The sequence below is a fragment of the Schistocerca cancellata genome, chromosome 3, assembly GCF_023864275.1.
Source record: "Schistocerca cancellata isolate TAMUIC-IGC-003103 chromosome 3, iqSchCanc2.1, whole genome shotgun sequence".
Classification (NCBI taxonomy): domain Eukaryota; kingdom Metazoa; phylum Arthropoda; class Insecta; order Orthoptera; family Acrididae; genus Schistocerca; species Schistocerca cancellata.
In genome coordinates this window covers 675,597,536-675,618,427 of record NC_064628.1, presented here as the reverse complement: position 1 = coordinate 675,618,427, position 20,892 = coordinate 675,597,536, and the positions used below count along the sequence as shown (strand labels likewise).

The following is a 20,892-nucleotide window of genomic DNA, read 5'->3' as shown; positions in this document are numbered from 1 at the left end:
TTTTTGAATGTGCCTGTTGGCAGTATGGAAATTTTACTTCCTGGAGTATAAGTACTGGCCAGCCATTTCATGTAATTTTACAGACGATTATTCAGTCATTTAGTCAGGGGCTTATGTAGTAAGTTACTGAGGAGGAATATAAATAGTTACTAGTTGTTCAACTCAGTGCATATGCATGTTGCAGGATGGGGGCATCTTGCCCAGCCAACTACAACCCAGCTGACTTTTTCGTGCAGCTGCTGGCCGTCGTGCCTGGTCGGGAAGATGCCTGTCGGCAGACTGTTGAGTTGGTCTGTGATGCTTTTGCCCGTTCTGAGATCGGACAGCGCATTGAAGCTGAATCTGAAGTGCATGGGGAACTCCAGGTATGTTCACTACATTGTGGTTAAACCTGTATGTCATATTTCTCTAACAGGTACTGCTGTGATGTACTCCATCTTATTTGTTTGTTTCATCGAAGCAATTAAGCATCTGTGTACTGCAAACACTATTAATCTTTAAGAAATTAATTTAAATGAAAAAAATATTAATTAGTTTATATATAACCCTTTCCACCATGAACACCTTTTTTTTTAAAAAAAAAAAATGGTGAATAAAGTTGAATTCTCTGTATACTTGGGCATAGTAGACACTGGGAAAAATAATAAAAAAACTCTTCCATAAAAAATGTAGCGGGAAAACAACTAGCATAATCGTGAGGGTCAGGTTTTATTTCACCACAATTATCCTCTGACTTTCTGCTATTTGTTTGATATTATAAGTTGCCTGAGGAACAGTTATGAATAAAAAATTATTCTTTCATTACTTTTATTTATTAGTTATTATAAAAAATGTTACATAGATTGCAAATCATATTCTGTGGCAAAAAAATTAATAATAATTTTTTAAAAATTTATTTTGTAACACAAAGTCATGGTACAGACTGCTTCACTTTTCATGAACTAATTTGAAACAATACTTTCCTTTTGCAAGACATAAGTACTTATTGCATTTTATGGACTTTGTCTTTGTTCTGGAACTGCAGCACTCATACTGACATGTTCGTGGTGACAAAATATCATCCACTGTCGGCCAGTGATCGTACCCATCATATCGCTTGTCCAAACCTGGTTTCAGATGGGGTTTGTAAACTTTTGCCTTTGTGGAGGTACTTAATGTATCATCTAATGGTGTTTCAAAGTCTTCAGCTCTCCTCTTTCCATCTGGGCATGACAGAAGAGCCTCAGCTAGAGACATTCTAAATTTCAACAGATCCATAATGTTCTTTGGCAGTCTGGTTTTCACGACAGTGCTCTCTGTAGAGAAACCAGCAGTTGACCACTGAAAGGTCTATGAAATGCAGCAAGCACTTTAGTGTCCATTTTCTGGTTCTGAACCGCGTTCGTTAACACTCAATCATGAATGTCTACACCACCCATATTGGCATTGTACTGCTAAGTTACAAAAGGGCAATCTACATCAAGTTAATGACCCTCTTGCTTACATCACCTTTGAACTTTACGTTTTGGCTCAATGCCAGCACAAGTGGATGCTATCATGACCCTCTGACTGCCCTGCCACTCAGTAATTACTACAGCTTCATCTGCTCTAACATATGAATGACACTCTCCTCTTTTCATTCTTCCCTCTTTCAAATGAACATTCTTAATTCTGTTTACCATTATTGTGCCAGTAGCCTCCATTCCTTTCTCCTTAAACTTTGCTAAGAGAGGAATTGTGGTAAAGTACCTATCAAAATAAACAAAACTTCCTTGTGGGAGAGTCTGCGTTAGTTGTAAAATAACAGAAGGGCCTAATCCTAATGACTTATCACCCAGAGATGTAGTAGGCCCCTGACAAATTTCAAAATCCAACACTATACCTGATGCTGAAGTCATGATAAAGATTTTAAGACCTACAGGCCTTGGTTTTCCTTTAACATATTATTTCAGTTTGCAACGCCCAGTAAAAGGGATCATTTGCTCATCAATACTGTAGTAGTTAAAGCTATGAGGCAAACTGTGACATCTTCTTCTTGCTGTGTCGATCACTGGCTGAACTTCCAACAGTCTATTAGTTTTAGCCTCTTCAGGTGGTTTTATAGTATCAACAAAGTGCACATTATTCCTGAGTGCAAGGAACCGGTCTCTAGACATAGTGTCACTAATAGCTGATAAAGAAATAGATTTCTTCCAGTACATGGGTAGCCTAGGATACCTCATGCACCCTATCATTAAATTTATCCCAAAAAAACACCTTCAGTTCATGAGATGTAGTCCCTAGGGATTTCCCTGTCTTTGCAACACTATACATATTTGTATATTTCGCTGCCTCTTCAAAAACTTTTCACTGAAATATTCACAGAAATATTCAGCAGGAGTTCCAATTAGTGAAGGACTCTAGAATTAAAAAGAAGATATTTTAGTAAGAAAATGGGAATGATGCAAAAAATAGGTAACTCAGATCACACCTCTTTGTCACTGACCTCAACAGCACTGTAATTAATGTTTGGTGGGAATGTGCATAAAAACTTTCCCATTCAAAACTGTATGAGAAGCATTAATATAGGGAGGCCAATGACACAATCAACAACACCCACTCGAGGGTGAAGTTACACAGTCAACACCTAACCCGCACAATCGTCCTAGTACAAATTTAGCGCACAATTACTGTGCAAAGATATGAAGTTACTAATAATTATCAATATCACAATGTTGTACACACTATTACAAATAACCAGATCCAGCAAATTTCCGAAACAATTCAATTTAACTTAATTATGAGGTACTAACCAGGTGCCGGCATAATGCTCACTTCTTGATCAACTTAAACATGTGCTGCAATCTGCTGGTGCCGAATGGCAACATAAACATGAGAAACGCGTAGCGCTCAACCTGCACAATCGTTGCAGGTCAATTGGAAGCAAGGCAAATGATTCAGTTTGTCCTAAAAAAATACAAATTGAACCCGCACGATTGTGTGGATTCAGGTGGAAATGGATAAGTCAGATACACATTTGCATGTGACAAACTGAAGCAGCTTAAAGTCAAGTAGTGTAACTACCATTGTGTTGCTGTTAATGTGTGAACTCTTGTGTTCACTTTGGTGCATCTTCCATGGATAGATATTGCTTAAAAATCTGACAGTTGCAGTACATTTTATCCAATAATACAACTTCACCTTCCCTCACCTGTGAACCATAAAGCAACTTTAATGATTCTCCAACAATATAAACTATATGATAGGATTCAACATGATTAATATTTAGTGTGTAATGGTCTGACTGTTAGTGCTAGAAATATCATTCCACTCTACAAGTGCCACTAAAACCAGGTAATTAAATCTCTTAGGCACTCCTGTTTAGATTTCAGGTGTAATAAACATTTAACAATAGTGCATTTTCAGCTGTAAACGTATTTGCATATTTGTGAGAGGGAGGGAGGAAGGGGAGGGGACAGAGAATCTCTCTCTCTCTCTCTCTCTCTCTCTCTCTGTGTGTGTGTGTGTGTGTGTGTGTGTGTGTGTCACATCCAGCACGGTGATTGTGCACAGATTGTATTGTGTTGTGCTTGTCTCCTGATGTTTCACTTTTATTGCATATGGAACATGCTTTGGATGCAGTATGAGCTCAATTATTTATATAAAATAAAAGTGAATATATTGGACTCTGCATCTCTGCAGTTTATGTCTGTTACAAAGTTTAGGCCTCTGGATAGGAAAAACTTCTGCAGCACTCTCCATGGGACTTTCAAACACAGTAAAACATTGTGTCCACTGGTTAGGAGAGCCTGATCTACACTGCCTGGCAGCAGAAGTTAAAAAATTAACATTACAACTTTTCGTGGGAGAGAATGAACACACTGGCATATCCAAACAGTTTAAAGCATGCATTAGTACTTCACAGACATGCATTGAAAGATGGCAGACAAAGGTATTGGAAAGGCAGGCTGTGACTAAACTTAAAACCAGTGAAAAGGGTGTAAAACAAAATTTCAAAAACAGAACTACATGAACTAGATTGTCACTAACCTTAGTTCAAACAAACAGCTGTCAAACTTTGAAAGTATTCTGGTTGTCTGATGTTCGCTAACACAACTGCAACATTTCTGCTGCTGCTGAAAATTAACTACTGTGTGATACTACAGTTGATCAGTGGACTGTGCCATTATGTTTTGGCTCATCTGGTGGTGTGTATATAGGACTGTGGCATGGGGATTTGAAAGAGTACCAGGATGCAGATGTTCCTGCAAACAAACAAAAAAAATAATTACATATCTTCATTTTTATGTGATGATCAGAAAATTATGACTACCTCTCATAACATTCACCAAAGTACATGTCATGGCACTCTTATCAAAGCCTTCTCCAGGTCAGTAAAACAGCTGTGCAGGCCATTGTTTGATACTTTTCTTCTTAATCAGACACTGGTGAGAGCACAAACAGTGGAATGGATAAATGTACCTAAACACTGTATAATCAAGGTTTCAAGTGATCAACAGACTGAAATCATTGCTGAGCCTTTAGACAATGTCCTCCTTCACAGCTTACTAACTAAAACACATGTAATGTGTGTGCGCACACATGCGCCCCCCCCCCCCCCCCCCCCCACACACACACACACACACATGGCTACCTTATCCCATCTAGCAACATTGTCCTGGCACATTGTAGACTAGATGATGTGTATGATATGGAAATAGACTGCTTGCAGTTATTGAACAAAATAGCATTTCCTCTCACGGAGTGGTACAGTGCATCTTTTGCACCAAAAATATGCCAGATCTCACTGGAGATAAATGCATTTAAAACATCAAAGGATGGTCAATGAATTTTATATCATTCTTTAGCAGTGACATTTTGATAGCTGCTCTGCCATGTATGTCTTATTCAAGCTGTTTTTGTTGCACTGTTTTGGGTGACACTGTCTTCTCTAACTATATTTTAGATTCAACACTCATTTTGTGATGCTAGTGTTCCTGTAACAGGTAGCAATCCCTTTACTGCTATTTTACCACTTTCAGTAAGCTGTATCTTTATCCCAGTTGTGCTAAGCAGACAGAATTTTCACTTCAATAATTTATGCTGTCACGGCATTAAAAGAAGGAAGATTAGGATTTAATGTCTCTTTGATGATAAGATTATTAGTAACAGAGTAAAAGCTCTGTTTGGGGAAGCATGGGTAAGTAAATTTGCTGTGCTCTTTCAAAGAAACCATCTCAATATTCTTCTTAAGTGGTTTAGGGAAATCATGGAATACCTAAATCTGGAGTTAAATTGCAGCCGAACTGAACAGGAGTCCAGTGTCTTATCCCTGGGTCACCACATTTGATATGAGATTAACTACATTAGCTCTACAATACTAAATAGGCACTCACTACTTGCCCTCATCAATTGTCTGCAAGCAAGGATGTACACCTCAATGATGCATACATTATTGTGCCTCAGAACACTTTCAACTCAAACAAAAATGTGTTTACACTAAGGTGTGTATTTAATTTTTCCATTCCCCCATACAAACAAAATTTCTGCCACAAGAATACTCATTTCATAGCAGAATGTATTCAGAAAAATGATACTGAATTTTGAGTTTATAGGGGACATTCAAGAACTTATATTATCTATTACCAGATATTAAATCTCTGAGGCTTGCTCTGAATTCCTTTCATCTCTTCTTTCAACACAACTTAATGATGAACTCAATCACTTGAAACTGAGTCAGGTGATACATTTGTTAGCATATTGGACTTTTATTCAGAAGGATAACAGTTCAAATCCCCATACAACAATCCAAATTTAGATTTTCCATGGTTTCCCTAAATCACACATGGTAAATGCCAAAAAGTTTCCTCTGAAAAGGGCACAGGTGATTTCCTTCCTCATCCTTTGTAGCCCTTTCTTGCTCCATTGCCAATCACCAAACTGTTGATGGGACGTTAAACTCTATTTATCTCTCCCTCCCCCTTACTCCTTCAATCACTTGAACAATGTTTAATTAGAGATACACTGCATTATTGCACATAGCTTCCTACACATATTCGTTGCATTTGTCCAGAATATTTCAAATAAAAATGACATCTTCTCTTTACCCTCACCAAACCTGATTTAATGAGTTGAGTCCACTTAATTTTCATTCAATGTATTATACTGAAATACAGGGTCTGTTCAAAAAATTCTGGAACATTCTTAATCCCACACCAATGGTATTTTGGAGTGAAATGCGGTTGGCATCCAGTTGTAATGCGATAAATGTAAAAAAATAGACATAAGAAGCAACAGCTACAGAATATAGTGTATTTTATAAGTATAAATATAACCATAGTATTAAGTCTGACATTTGCAAAAGCCATCATTACGATGGCTCCACGCAAAGAAAATGTAAATAAATAAATAAAAAAACTTATGCTGACTCAACTATATATACTACTACTGTTTAAATACTGGCAGTATTCATCATTATTATTATAATACCTGTTATTTCATTCTATTAAATCAACTTCAGTTTACACAAGCTTTATACAAGCCATTAAATTGTTTTCATTGAGTCTGTCTATTTTTATGGTCTGTCAATAGGTATGACACATAAAGATTTTTTCTTATCACATAATATTGATAGGTTTAAAATTTTACAGTTCAGATCAGCCATGTGGAAAGAGCAGCCTTGGCAAGGTTTTGACAATGTGCATTCACCTTACAAGGCCTCGTGGTGTGCACAATTCCGAGCTGTACTATGGAGATCTTGGCTGAGTGTCATCAAGGAACCAATCTTAATAAGAGTTCGACTGTTGCAAACTGTTGTAAGTATGATTTATGTTTTATAGGTACTACAAGGATCATACAATTTCAGAACATCCATTCATTTATTGAAATGAAGTAAACAGTTGATTGAACAGGCTTCTGTTTGTTTTCAGATGGTTGGCTTTCTGATCGGTCTCATATATTTTGGGCAGAAATTGGATCAAGATGGTGTTATGAACATTAATGGTGCTCTTTTTATTTTCCTTACAAACATGACATTCCAAAATGTACTGGCTGTAATAAATGTAAGTATTCAATTCTGAACAAATTCAGAAAAATTTTACAACACACAAAAATATGCACTGTATTTGTGAATCCTGTCAAGTAGGGAAATTAACAACATGGCCTGTTGTGTGGTGTTATGCAGGATGTTTCAAATGACACTGAGGAACTTCAAGGTACTGCAATGGATGCTATAACAAGATAAATCTGGCATAGGCATAATGATAACCAGTGCCTACCAGAACATTGTCTGAGCAGCAGATGACACCAATTTTGCCACTGGACATGGTAGCAATCAGTTGAGAATAATGAATAACAATACAGAACTGAACAATTCAATGTGTTCATTTAGTGTAAGAGAAAGGAAATGCATATAAAACAAAAAGGAGCAAATTACCTACAACAATCAGCAAAATACATAAAAGGAACTTGAAGTAGTAGGTACTGCTTTTCAAGCTAATTGTAAAATGAACCAAACAAAATGCCTGCCTGCATTATTCAAACATGCCCAGCATTTGTGTAACACTGAATGACACAGTCACTCAGAGATACATGAAACAGAATAAACACCTTCAGAATCTCCTGTCTAAGTTCTCACACTGAAGTTCATTGTTTGTTTAGGTCAGCCACTGGTCGAGAGATACTGATCCTCATATTTTGAATTATCTGTATTGTGGTTGTATGAGGTTTTACATTATAGTTTCCCATCCTCAGTTTGTCTTCAGAAATTTGTTCCTGCAATACCTTGAAGTTTTTTGTGTCACTGTAAAACACTTCCAAAAACTGTAAGTATAAAAACAAACTGTAATACACATCAAAAGATGTCTAAAAAGATTTGTCTTCCCTACTTTAAGTTACTGATGTGTAGTTATTTACTGAATTTCAGCAACTAGAGTAGTTCTAAAAGCAACCTTTTATATCCAGAGATTCTCCAATCAAGTTAAATCTTTTGTTTATTTATTTGCTAGCCATATAACAACAGTTTTAGGACACCATTATAGCTTTATCAGTAAAAGTAAATGCAAACGATGGTATAAAAAGTGAGGATCAAAAATTATCAGTTTTCTGTAAACTACAAACTTTACATTCTGAAAGCCTTTATAAATGGATGCCAGAAACTTCTCTCTTTTATTTAATCCTTTGCTGCCCCCCCCCCCCCCCAAAAAAAAAGAAAACTTACAGTGGTTTCCTATACAACACTTTAGTTCAGTTTTGTGTTCTATAACCTATTACATGAATCACCTTCCATTCTTGATAATGGTACCCATGGCTCTTAAATCATAAGTGAAGTTCCTTTTTTTATGCTTCAATTATACATTTATAATTAATATTGACTGTTTTCTATGTCTGTATGTAATAAGTTTTACTCACGAGATACATACAGTTCACCTTGCCCATGAATCCTCTCCCCGTGCTCTGCAATAAAAGACATCAAATACCACCTTCTTCCCTCAAAGTGATATTTGGTTGCACAACCAACCAACAAAATATCAATCCCTGTCATCACTATGTTGCTTTTGCTTTCAGTAAATCCCACTGGTCACTCCTTTACAAATGATACCAGGTACAAGGTCTGTCCCAACCTACTCCTTCCATTACCTAACTGTAGTCAGCTCTGTATCTCACGAAAGTTGGGACCATGTGCTTCCATAACTGCCGCACAATAATCCAGCTGTACTGCAATTACTGTGCAGTGTTCTGTCTAGGTATTACATCTAAGTATCTGACCAGTCACACAGATGGCTACCATTAAATTCTGGCTAGTCACAAACATGATCACCCAAATGTTGAACATGCTGTAATTAAAAAATTTTTGTTTATATATGGTCAACTTTTGTATGTATGAGAAGTTAATAAAGATGGAAAAACTATTTATTTATTAAGTCATTAAAAGCATTAGATGTGCATATTAAAGATTTTTTTGAAATTGTTACAGGTGTTTTGCTCAGAGCTACCAGTTTTCTCTAGGGAGCATTTAAATGGAATGTATCGAACAGATGTTTATTTCTTGAGCAAAACTTTGGCAGAGCTACCAATTTTTATTGTAATTCCTCTCATTTTCACATCTGTATCATACTACCTGGTGGGCTTCAATCCAGATCCACAGAGATTTGCAGTTGCCACATTAATTGTTATACTTGTGGCCAATGTGGCTACTTCGTTCGGTAAGAATCATTTGAGATTTAGACACACACACACACACACACACACACACACACACACACACACACACACACACACACACACACACACACCCCTTAATGCAGTAACAATTACTAAAATAAAAAGTGCCTTTGAGTGTGTGTAGGGGGTGGAGTTTATAATGAGAAACAAATAAACTTTTTTCATTGCCAACAAATGTTATATGTAACAGTCCATGAGCAGAATTTGGGGTGTATGACATACAAGAGAAAACATCAAATCATTTGAGTTTGTGTTTTTCGTCGGTTTTAAAATATTTATATAAATAATCTCTCTCTTAGTTATGTCTAAAGCAAGGATTTCATTGCCCAAAATACTTAATAAATAAGTACAAATGAGGTAACTAACTTCACTCAGTGAACTTAGCACATTAGAATGACATTGATCAAGCATTAAGCTGTTGGCAGCATTTTACCTGTACAGTTCTTATGCAGTTTATATATGTTGCAGAAACACATTACATATTCAATTAAATTACCATTTACTGTTTAGCTGTGCAAACTAGCTGTGTTGCTAATAAATAATAAATCAAGATGTGAAATTTGTGCTGAGACTAATTGTAAAAAATCAAATACTAAAGCCACACCCTTCATTAAAGAATATTGTGTCTTTTCAGGATACCTCATTTCATGCATCTCATCTAGTGTGTCAATGGCGCTCTCCATAGGACCACCAGTCGTTATTCCGTTCTTGCTGTTTGGAGGATTCTTCCTTAATAGCGCGTAAGTTTTAGTATAGCTAAGTCACCATTTATTGGAATGTTTCTCCCTCTCTCTCTCTCTCTTGCATCTGCAGGCACTTCCTCTCCCAAGTAAAACAAACATACACATAGTATTTGTATGATGTTACTAAATCAAATAAAAATATCACCAACATTTATCACTTACTTGTACATTGAAGAAATAGTAAGGAATTATTCACTATACAAAGTGGAATTTTAACATAAAATATGTTAGTGTAGGCAAATATTTTGTGGGAAGTATGCATATTACTGACTCACTGTGTATAATAGTGAAGATTTGACTATATTTATTTTAATTAAAATTCTCCATTCTTTAGTAATCTAATAGAGCATTTTTATTCACATCCATTGGTAAGAAGTGCACATGTTTACTCTTGAGTTTCACTCCTTGTACATTTCTGCCCTAGATCTGTTCCTTCATACTTCGAGTGGCTTAGTTACTTGTCCTGGTTCAAGTATGGAAATGAAGCACTGCTGATTAATCAGTGGTCTGGAGTGGAAGAAATCAGCTGCACAAGAGCAAACAGCACATGTCCGAGCAGTGGCCATGTTGTCCTCGAGACACTTAACTTTTCAGAGGTGAGAACATATATTACTTCTTCATTGACAGTCTCTCATTGTATTTATCATTTTCATTTTTCATATTTCACATATTATGAAAAAAAATTGGATGTTTATCAGTATTCAGTTTGAGTAATTAACTTACTGTCTGTTTTAATGTATTTCCTTCCACTAACACAGTTTTTGAGATACACTTTCCCTCTCCTCTCTATGGTTCCAAAACCTTTTCCTTCTTTCTCAATTTCATGTGAGATATTTGACACTTGTTACGATGGTATCCTTACCATGTTAATGCAGATTTTCTTAATTTTAACTGCAAAGAGTCCATAGTAACTAATTATCTTTCATTTACCACTATGTAATCAAGCCAAACATTGGGACTGTTAACTAGTTTTGGTGGTTCCAAAATCTCACGTAGTCTTTCATGGTTTCCCTAAAATACTTCAGAATAGCACCATATACATTCCTTAAGGAAGCCGCAACTGCTTTTTTTCTTTTTCCCCACCATTACCAAATGTGCTAGTGTACAGCCTCTAAAGATCTTTACACTAGTTAGACTTTTGTACTTATCTTTGTTTTTGTTTTTTTACTTTTGTGGACATGCTGGAATGCTTTTATGCACAGAGACAGTTAAAAAATGTGAACAAAGTATTTATTTATAATGTAATGAACATTCTTATTATTACATATTTAAAGAATTGTCTTCCTCAGTGTCTATAAAAATGCCTAAATTTAAAAACAATATAGTTTTGATTTATGCCACTAAAGTTGCATCTTTTATCTACTAGCCTGTATAAGAATCACCAGTCTGTTGTTTTATATCTGCTGGCTGGTTGTCAAGGACCTAGAGATCCATTCACAACGAACTGTGATTTTGAAAAATTTCTATAATTTATTTTCCTTCTTTATGTCTTTCAAGTACTTTTACTTTCCAGTTTTCTTCATTTATATTTGTAATTATCCCTTTTACGCTTCCTTGACAAATTCTAAAGTGATTAAAGTATACTAGTGTTCACTAATAATGCCCATCTGGTAATTATGACTTAGGTTTTCTGTTGTTTGCCATACCTCTTCAAATAAATCCCAGATAGCTCTTTTGTATAGACCATTGTCATACAATGTAAGCTTTCATGGCTGGTACTAATTTTGCCTATGAAGATGTCTTCTGCAAACAGAGAGGAAATGTCAGGAGAAAGTTTTATACATTGACTACAGCCTGATAGCCTGGAAGTTTTAAGTGAGACCATTGTCAATTTCCTTCCTCATTCTTCAAATCCAGTCTTGTTCTGCTCCACTTCTAATGACCTCATTGTCAGTTGGTACATTCTAAATCTCCTGTTAATTATATTCTACATTTTTTTCAACATACATTTCTTTGACTTCGCTCTCCTATCACAGTACCAGAGTTAATTCTAAAATTTCTTATTTTCTTATCAAAAGCCTCATATAACAGTCTATGGCCCTGAGCCATCAACAATTCTCAAATAACTTGTTATATCCTTAAAAAATCTGATTAATGGGATATTTTGTTAGTTTCCAGCTGATTCTTCAGCTTATACATTCTTAACACATCTGTTCAGCTACTGAAACACTAAAGTTCCAGAATGCTTTCTTGATTTATTTGTATAACTCATAACCATACAATAAAATATTTTGTCAGGGTTTAGAAAAGTCATCAATAAATCTCTCATTTCTTTTCAGTAATAATATTACATCTGCTTGAGAATTAATGCGAATTCTACTGGCCTTGTCATACCAATATTTGAAGTATTATTAAATAAAAGTGCAGAGTAACTGCAGTATACTGATATTTTTAAATTACCATACTTGAAAGTAAAGAAACAACTTATCTCTGGTGTATGGAATTTTCTTCTTTTGTAATTATTTTTAGTATGTTACTAAATCTTGAATCTCAGTCTGCCCTACTGTGTTCGCAGTATGTATGTTCACTCTAACTGAGCAACATCTATTTCCTTCTTTCATTTTCCTCTTAAAATTTTCTCTCCTGTCTTCACTTATTGCAATTCTTTCATCCCATTCTTTTATCTTCATCAACTATGATTTATAGTTTCTTCTAGTACCTGAACCTTACTTTTGCTTCTCTCTTTGCCAGTCTTTATTCTAAGAATTTCTGTTCTTTCCCTCCTCCTTTTTTATTTTGAAATAGTATCTTTTTAATGATTCACGACTCTTCTGCATTGCTTTTGTTCACAGACATTGCTGTTATCTGCTTTTCCCTGGTGTAATTGCTTTATGTTTTTCCCTGTTTTTTCATCCTTGCACTTCAATACAGAAATGTGTGGTACTTAGTCCACACAACAAGCAGAGATGTTTACAAGTTAAGCTTATGTTGTTATGCATTCTGCTAGAAGAAACACTGCTAAAGCTAATGGTGATTGTTAGTCACCCAACCAAAGCCTAACTATAAGATGTTTTCAAATTTCCATTACACAGTCTGAAGGCCTGTAGTGTGGTTGGAGTAGGTGCTATTTTGAACAAGAACTCTTGTCTGAAATGATACAGTTTCCCTGCTACAGGTACAAACATGTAAAATAATGTTTCCAACTCTTCCATATCTACTGTATGAGAAAGCAATATTAATGTAATGCTATAGTTCAGTGTGTGACTCAGCAGCTTAATGACTAAGTGCCATATTACAAATCCAAATGTCTAGCATTCAGTTTACAATCATTTGCAGTAGTGTTTCTGCTAACTTCACTTGTTTGATCTTTGGCAATGATTTGTATTAGTGAACAATGTGAAGCTGAACTGTGATTCAGAGACCATTTTAAATTTTTAATCACCCTCTAACTGGCTGGGTAAGCCATTTAATAAGTCAGAGGAAGGCAAGAGCCTACCACTTCCAACATGACTGTATGTAGTAAAGCAGTGGGTTGATGACAGGATACCTTCCTTGGTAATTAACATATTTGTAGCCACTATTTTAGCAGTGATACACAGGGTGACCCATTTCTGATACAAATCAAATGACTTATTAATATAAATATTAGAAGGAGTAAAGGTAAAGAACTCATTGTACATTGAGTTGTTGATTGGCACAAACCAGACTGAAAACATCTTCAGAGCTCAAAGAAATTGTGCAGCTCAGCTGGGAGTGAGAGACTGTGTTGGTAGGAGTTGTTCGAGAGAGGGAGTGAGGGAGGGCAATAGATAGATAGATAGATAGACAGACAGACAGACAGCAGGTGATACAGGAATCTACATCTACATCCATACTCCACAAGCCATCTGACAGTGTGTGGCAGAGGGTAATGTGTTATGTGCCACCAGTGAGCTTTCCCTGGAGCAACGAGGGAGAATTGCACCACACACAATGAAGTGGTGGAAAGTGATGAAATGGGAGGAGGGGGAGGGGGGGGGGAGATGTTATGAGGGAGAGTGAAGTTGTGGTTCAAAGATGGTTCAAATGGCTCTGAGCGCTATGGGACTTAACATCTGAGGTCATCAGTCCCCTAGACTTAGAACTACTTAAACCTAACTAACCTAAGGACATCACACACATCCATGCCTGAGGCAGGATTTGAACCTACGACCGTAGAAGCCGCTCGGTTCCAGACTGAAGCGCCTAGAACCGCTCGGCTACTGCGGCCAGCAGTGAAGTTGTGGAGATAAGACTGTGGTTGCAGTATGTTCTGCCACTGGTGTGTCAAGTCTGCCCTTGGCCATACTTCAGGTGTGGCTATTCATAGAGGGAGACAGCTAGCTGGTAGTTGTGCTCACATAAAAGGATGTACAGTAGTTACACCAGAGCTTTTATATGGTAAGACTTCTTTAACAGCTGCCCCTATGGTAAGACTTCTTTCACAGTTGCCCCTGCCTCTGATAGAGCAGGATATGTTGATGATGAAGTTGGAATAGGATGAGCTGGTTGGGTGTCTGGGACAGATTTTGCACCTGTCTTGCACACAGATTTGAGCCATGTGGAAAGGGCTATGGAGCAGGTATGACAGCAGGATGGACCGAGATATTTTGTGTATTGTTGGGTAGCAGAGGAATACGTGTTTCAGGGGAGTGGGAGAGATATCAGGTAGGATGTTTTTTGAGCATGATAATAGGCTGCTGAAGCACTGGAAGGATGTGTTTGTCATTCCATTCCAGGGTGATACTGGGAAATGAGGGGTTGCTCCTTTGCTACTGGGTTATTGGGTGTGTTTAAAGGATTCAGATGGGGAAAGGGGGGGGGGGGTTATGTGTGCCTATGGCATGGGAGATGTGCTTTTCGGACTAGGTATGGAAGGTAATAATTGTCTTTTAAGACCTTAGTAAGATCTTCTGCATACTGGCACTCCCTACAGATGCACACTACATAGAGGCAGCTGGGCTATATGGGAGAGACATTTAGTATAGAAGGGATGGCAGCTATTAAAATGCAGATGCTGTTGATGGTTAGTGTGCTTGATACAGAAATATTTTTATGGAGCTATATTATTGGCTGTAGTAGATTACAAAACTCTTCTAGCTTATTCAGTATACTGGCTAACTACTTGCAGTATATCACTGTTTCTCTTTAATAACAATGAATGTTCTAATCACCATTAGACTCCCCTTCCCTTTGTCTCTAAGTACACATGATTTTCAGAATCTTATCATTCCATTTTATGTTTCACATGCTTTTCCTAACATTTCTCTTTTCTCATGATTCTCTTTATTTGAATATAAATGAATCTGTGGTTCAAAAATCTTGATATTCAATACAAATTTTCTGTTGTAGTTATTGGCCTACAAATATGCTCTTATGATCAAATAAAAACAAGTAGAGAAAGTAAACATAAAATAGTTATAAATTATTGGGCTTTTGGGATGTGCTGTCACTTTCTAAAGCAGGAAAAGAGTGACTTTCCTGCTTAATCTGAAGTCTTGCTTCATCTTTCAGTTGTCTGCTTCTTTCACAAAGTGAGGGGTCAAAGGTTTTAACAGTTGGTGAATATATCTGTATTTGTTTGTTTCAGACAGTTCGCTGCTTTCTGGTACATAACTATGTTTTCTGTATTAATTTACTGATTACATTTTCATTTTTTGCTACTTCTTCAATAGGTGCTCAGAGAGAGAGAGAGAGAGAGAGAGAGAGAGAGAGAGAGAGAGAGAGAGAGAGAGAGAGAGAGAGATAGCATTAGAGTTCATGAGTGAGTGACTGTGTTTGTGTTTTAATTTTTAAATTCATATATTAATAAAAAATTGTATTTTTCATTGCAGGATGATTTTTCCATGGACATTATCAGCCTTTTTGCACTGATTGTGGTCTTCAGGTTACTGGCATTCTTAGCTCTGCTAGCACGGGCATCACACACACATTGACAAAATAATACCTAATAAGCTACTCATGAGCTCAAGCTGTACAGGATACCAGCAGTAGCAAAGGCAGCGGCAATGCAGGACATTATATGCTTGGAAGCTTGTGCTGAAAATAATAGTGGAGTGTGATATGCAACATAGGTCATTATGTGATGTATCTAGAATGAGCAGTTTTGTAAAATTAATGTGCAATTTTATGAAACAATTGTGTGAATTATTATATAGTATGTGTTTGAAAGTGTTGGGTATAGCTACGTGCTGGATTTATAGTTCTCTATGAAGGCTCTGCGTTATTGATTTCCAGGATACCTCCAATACAAACACAAAAGAGAATATAATTTTTTCCTCAAATATGAGGCTGTGACAAAGTATATTTTAAGCATTAAAAGTGACTTTCAGGTTTCTGTTTCAATTAGAGAAAATAAATTGCTACTCTCACCATCAGTCATCAATGCAAATTGTATTTAAGGAGTGGCAATAGATGTTTGCCAATGAAGTTCCATGAGAGTTGGATTATTTCTTTATATAATAATGCTGAAGTGATACAGAGTTTAAAAACTCTCAGAGTTTGTTTAGATGGTCCTCCATCTGTCTCCTTGTTCCCTCAAAAATAATGGTTCTTCAAGAGCTTTCCATCCTCATCCATAATTAACTTTTTTTCATTGAACTCTCATGATTGCCTCTTAGTTCAGTATGCAGCCTTTCTCTAAAACTCATTCCAAATATCACCATTGCATGCACTTTCAGCTTTCCTTGTTACATTATTCTTCAAACTGGGATGACTTTTTTCAATTTTTATCTTGTTTCCTTTCCCTCTTCATCTATAATTTAACAGAATTCACTATCTGGGTATTATATGAAAGATATAGACAAATACTTTTGTCTGTTTCGGAGGTATTAGTACTGACTCATTACTTCCTTCAAGAAAATAATGTGTAGAAATAAGTTGATGATTTCATCCTGTGATAGATCATCTGATGACAAGGAGAAAGACCTGCATATATTAACCATACTTCATGAAAATAAAGATTTTTCATAGTCACTGTAATTTGTGAATGTATGATCAATCATTTTTATCACATGTCATCTGACAGTTTGTGATTTAACTACAGATGCATATTCAAGACACCAGGGGCAACTGTTAGCAATACTACAATTGCCAGTTGTACAGAACATAAAGTACAATTTAATTTCCTATACTCAAATGCTATTTTATGTACAATATTACAGAATTCTGTGTCACATAAAAACTAAATACAAAGCCAAAATTTTCGAAATTTGAACTCTTTTAACTCACATGAAAGAGACAGACTTATTAATAGTCATAGCACCTCTAAAATCTAATTATAAATTATTTTCTGTAGAGTTTTCTGGATATGGAATTGTATTTATTTTCAATAATCTGTTGCTTGTTACAACTGAGTTTCCCTATAAGGGAACATCACATATCTTACTGCTGATTTCTGAAAGCAAACAGTTAACTTGTTTTAAAAAAATGTAAAATAAGCGCTTGACATCAAGCAGGTTCTTTACAACAGCATGAATGGAAAACTGCTACAGTTTATATATCTGTGGTATAAATGGTACACCCATGTCTAGTATGTTGTCAGAGAGGTACATTTTCTCAATAGTGATGCAAGAAATTTTTTGTAGCATATTATTTAAAAAATGAACTATATTTTGTTTTAATAAAGCTTTTTTTCATTTTTAAAATATTGATTTTTCACACTGAGTCTATAAGAGTTTGTTTAAATAAAAGATACTTTAATACAAAAGAAAGTCTTTCCTTTACATTTAACTTCCAGAATCCAATTATAAACGGAGAACAGAAAAGCATAAAAGCCTTTTAATCCCGACTCATATTAGATTTCAATACTTCACACCAAGCAAGCATCACCTCCCTGTAATCCAACCAATAATCAGTATTCTGCCAATAATTCCTGGCAGTAATGTGATTTCAACTCTTTCTTCACAACAGTTGGGATCAGGTTAACCCACTTTTGCAAGATGCCTGGCTCTATGATTTCTGAAGACTTCAAGTAAACATTTCCTGAACCTCTTGCACATTTTCCTTCATCCTGCGTGCTGATAGCAGACAAATGCTCATAACATCTCATTCTGAACTTGTGTCAGTTAGCTTTAAGTAGAAATTCCTTAGGATCTTTGCACATACTGACGCACGAGGTCCTTTCACACTTCGCACCATCTCTGTACTTGTACCACGGATTGCCATACTTTGTACTGGGATGCCAGCTGAGCTTACTCATGAAAGGTTAGACTTATGCCATGGTCCACCACTGATATATGCAATGATGTAAATGAGATATAATAAGTTCTACCATTGTATGGAACAAAATGTTTTGTTTCATGAAAATTAGTTAAGTATTTAAAAACTTATAAACAGTTTTCAGTAGGAAATTAATCCTCACCCACCCTGTATTTTCAAATAATTATCATGGTCATTCTATGAAACTCTGCTTTTTTGTATAATCAGTGTGTAGGTTAATGAATCTAAGGACTACATAAGACTAAATCCTTGAAGAAACAGTATCAGCTAATGGACAATGTTGACCAGTAAATTCACAAGTCATAATTGACAAATTACTTGGTAAAAAGCTAACATTTTCTAGAAAAAATTGTATGTTATCATATGTAGTAGGCTACTTCCAGCATAATATTTCCCAAAACAGAAGTTGTTGTATGTGCTTTCCTTACCCAACAAAAAAGCACAAATTTGGAGTTATGCTGAAATAATTAAAATGCAGCTAAATGGGGCAGCTTGTGGCAAAGGTCTGGATAATGTGATCACCAGGGCTTTTGATAATGAACTACTTCATTGTAGAGCATCAAAAATGATGTAGCATGTGCATACTGCATTGCCTTTTTCTGTTGTTCGCATTAGTCTTTTATGTAGATTTGAGAGGAGTGAAGATTACAATAAACTTCCTAGTTTACTTATATTTCCATGTAGAGTTGGCTCCAGTTCTTCTTGTCTATGGGCCTGATTCTTGAAGCTCAAATTCTCACATTATAGGTCCTCATGGTTGACCTGATCTAATTAAATTTTAAGATTGTTGTTGCAGAATTTTTGTTGTTACATTAATATATTTTGTCATATTTTAGTATATCATACAGTCTTTTGATTTTTCACATTAACAAAGCCAAAATTACATTGTTCACAGAAAATATGTCTGATCACCTCAGAGGCATGCTTACTACTGCCCTCACTCAGTGGAAATGACAATATTCCAAAAGGTTTACAATTTTTCTTGACAAATGAATTTCTATTAGTTTCGATTATTATTTCATAAATGAATCCAGAAATAAACATAGTAAACACTTCTAAATTGCATAATTAAAAACAGAAATTTTAAGTGTGCCAAATAACCCGTAATTTCAAATGTTTCTAAAAAAAAATTTTAACTGTGCATTCAGAACTAGTACTTATTGGTCATAACATCCAAAATAAAATAATTCCTTTTCATGAATTTTAGCTTGAAATATAACATACTGTGTATAAAACTGCATGAAAGTTTTCAGAAAAGCAGTTGAGATAGTACTGACCTGTCCAAAATTCGAAAAATAATACTGGTATCATGAACTAACATTGAGAAAAGGTAATGCTAGAGAAGGATGTCCCATTACAATATCCCCCTCACATAATATGCAAACAATGTGTTTACAATATATTGTATCCTACTTATATGGTTTGCCATATGGTGCACAAAATGATGCCAAAAGATAGATTACAGATGTATAGAAGTATCTGATACATAACATATTACAGAAAACATAAGAAAAATATCTACTATGCATGTCATAATCTATGTATATATGAGGACATGTTATTCAGATTTTTGGATCTGTGGAACATTCTGTCTCAAGACAAATGCTACAAAGTCAAAACTACAATATTACAACACTAAACTACAGAGATAAGTGCAGAGATTATGTGAATCACTAGAATTACAAATTGCAAGTTTGCATCTATAAATTCACTTCTTCAAAATCATCATCAAAATTCAGATCCTAAGTGTATGACGAGTGAGCCGACAAAAAACTCACAATGGCTAGAAGAATATATTTGATCACAAGTAGGAGCATACAACAGAATCAATCAGCCACATAAACCACAGTTATCTCATGAAAGGAGAAAATAATTTTAAAAAATATTAGGGCCTATGCTTACAATATGGGGAACGACCCATGAATCCAAACCACACTGGGTACACACAGAAATGTTTTGACACAACAAAATGAATAAAGTTGATAATCATATAACAATAAGTTTAATCAGGTGTAAAGAATAATTAGAGGAAGCATCTAGTATCAATCAGTAGTTGTACACTCGTCTTGAGTACACACACACAGTCATGATGATCAGGGGTACCAAAACAGAATTAAGCGTGAGTCTGCACACAACTCAGGTGCCAATGATATACAATAATGCACTACTCAAAATAAATACAGGTAATGAGAGTCATAAATAGTACTGAATAATGACATAATCATGTAGCTTGAGGACCAAAATCAGTCTGTGAAATCAGAGATGTGTACATCTTGTTATATAATATCGTTTATACATAATTCATGATCACAGATGTAAATGTCTTCCACACTATTTGCTAATTGTCCTTACAAACTAACCTACGTACATATAAACCTAGAAAATTCATTTACAATTGATAAGAAAATACGTACTGAGCATTGAGATCAGAAAGTTAATTGAAATGAATGATTGCTAACCTAACAGTGCGTAATTTTATCAGTTTCTGATATTTACAACATGGTTCATAGAACTTTTTAAAGTTTTCACTTTCCTGTGCTGAACATAACAAATGATGAGTCATAGAACATCAACCTTCCACAGCATTAAATTCAAGTCAAACAAAATTTAAAGTTACATAATGTATTGTGAAGTTAATCCCTCTACCTGGGGAAAAAAAAGGAATAACGCTGTCCATTGCAGTGACTACTTTTCTAAACAAATAGTTCCTTGAAATTTATATAAATACAAGAATTTTGCATACAGGATTATTTCTTGGCTAACAATTTGCAAATTTCAGTCACAAGACTGT

At 35.5% G+C, this 20,892-nt stretch overlaps 1 protein-coding gene across 1 annotated transcript in view; it reads left to right on the top strand.

Annotated features, from left to right (window-relative positions):
- LOC126175649 (protein white-like) overlaps positions 1-17,591 on the top strand; it is a 300,070-nt gene extending 282,479 nt beyond the window's left edge. The window contains exons 7-13 of the mRNA XM_049922541.1: positions 185-365; positions 6,609-6,773; positions 6,888-7,019; positions 8,933-9,161; positions 9,815-9,920; positions 10,348-10,519; positions 15,716-17,591. Of these exons, the coding sequence (XP_049778498.1) occupies positions 185-365; positions 6,609-6,773; positions 6,888-7,019; positions 8,933-9,161; positions 9,815-9,920; positions 10,348-10,519; positions 15,716-15,817 (1,087 nt within the window). The 3' untranslated portion in view covers positions 15,818-17,591. The remainder of the gene's footprint in view (positions 1-184; positions 366-6,608; positions 6,774-6,887; positions 7,020-8,932; positions 9,162-9,814; positions 9,921-10,347; positions 10,520-15,715) is intronic.
- Positions 17,592-20,892: the final 3,301 nt, after the last annotated feature.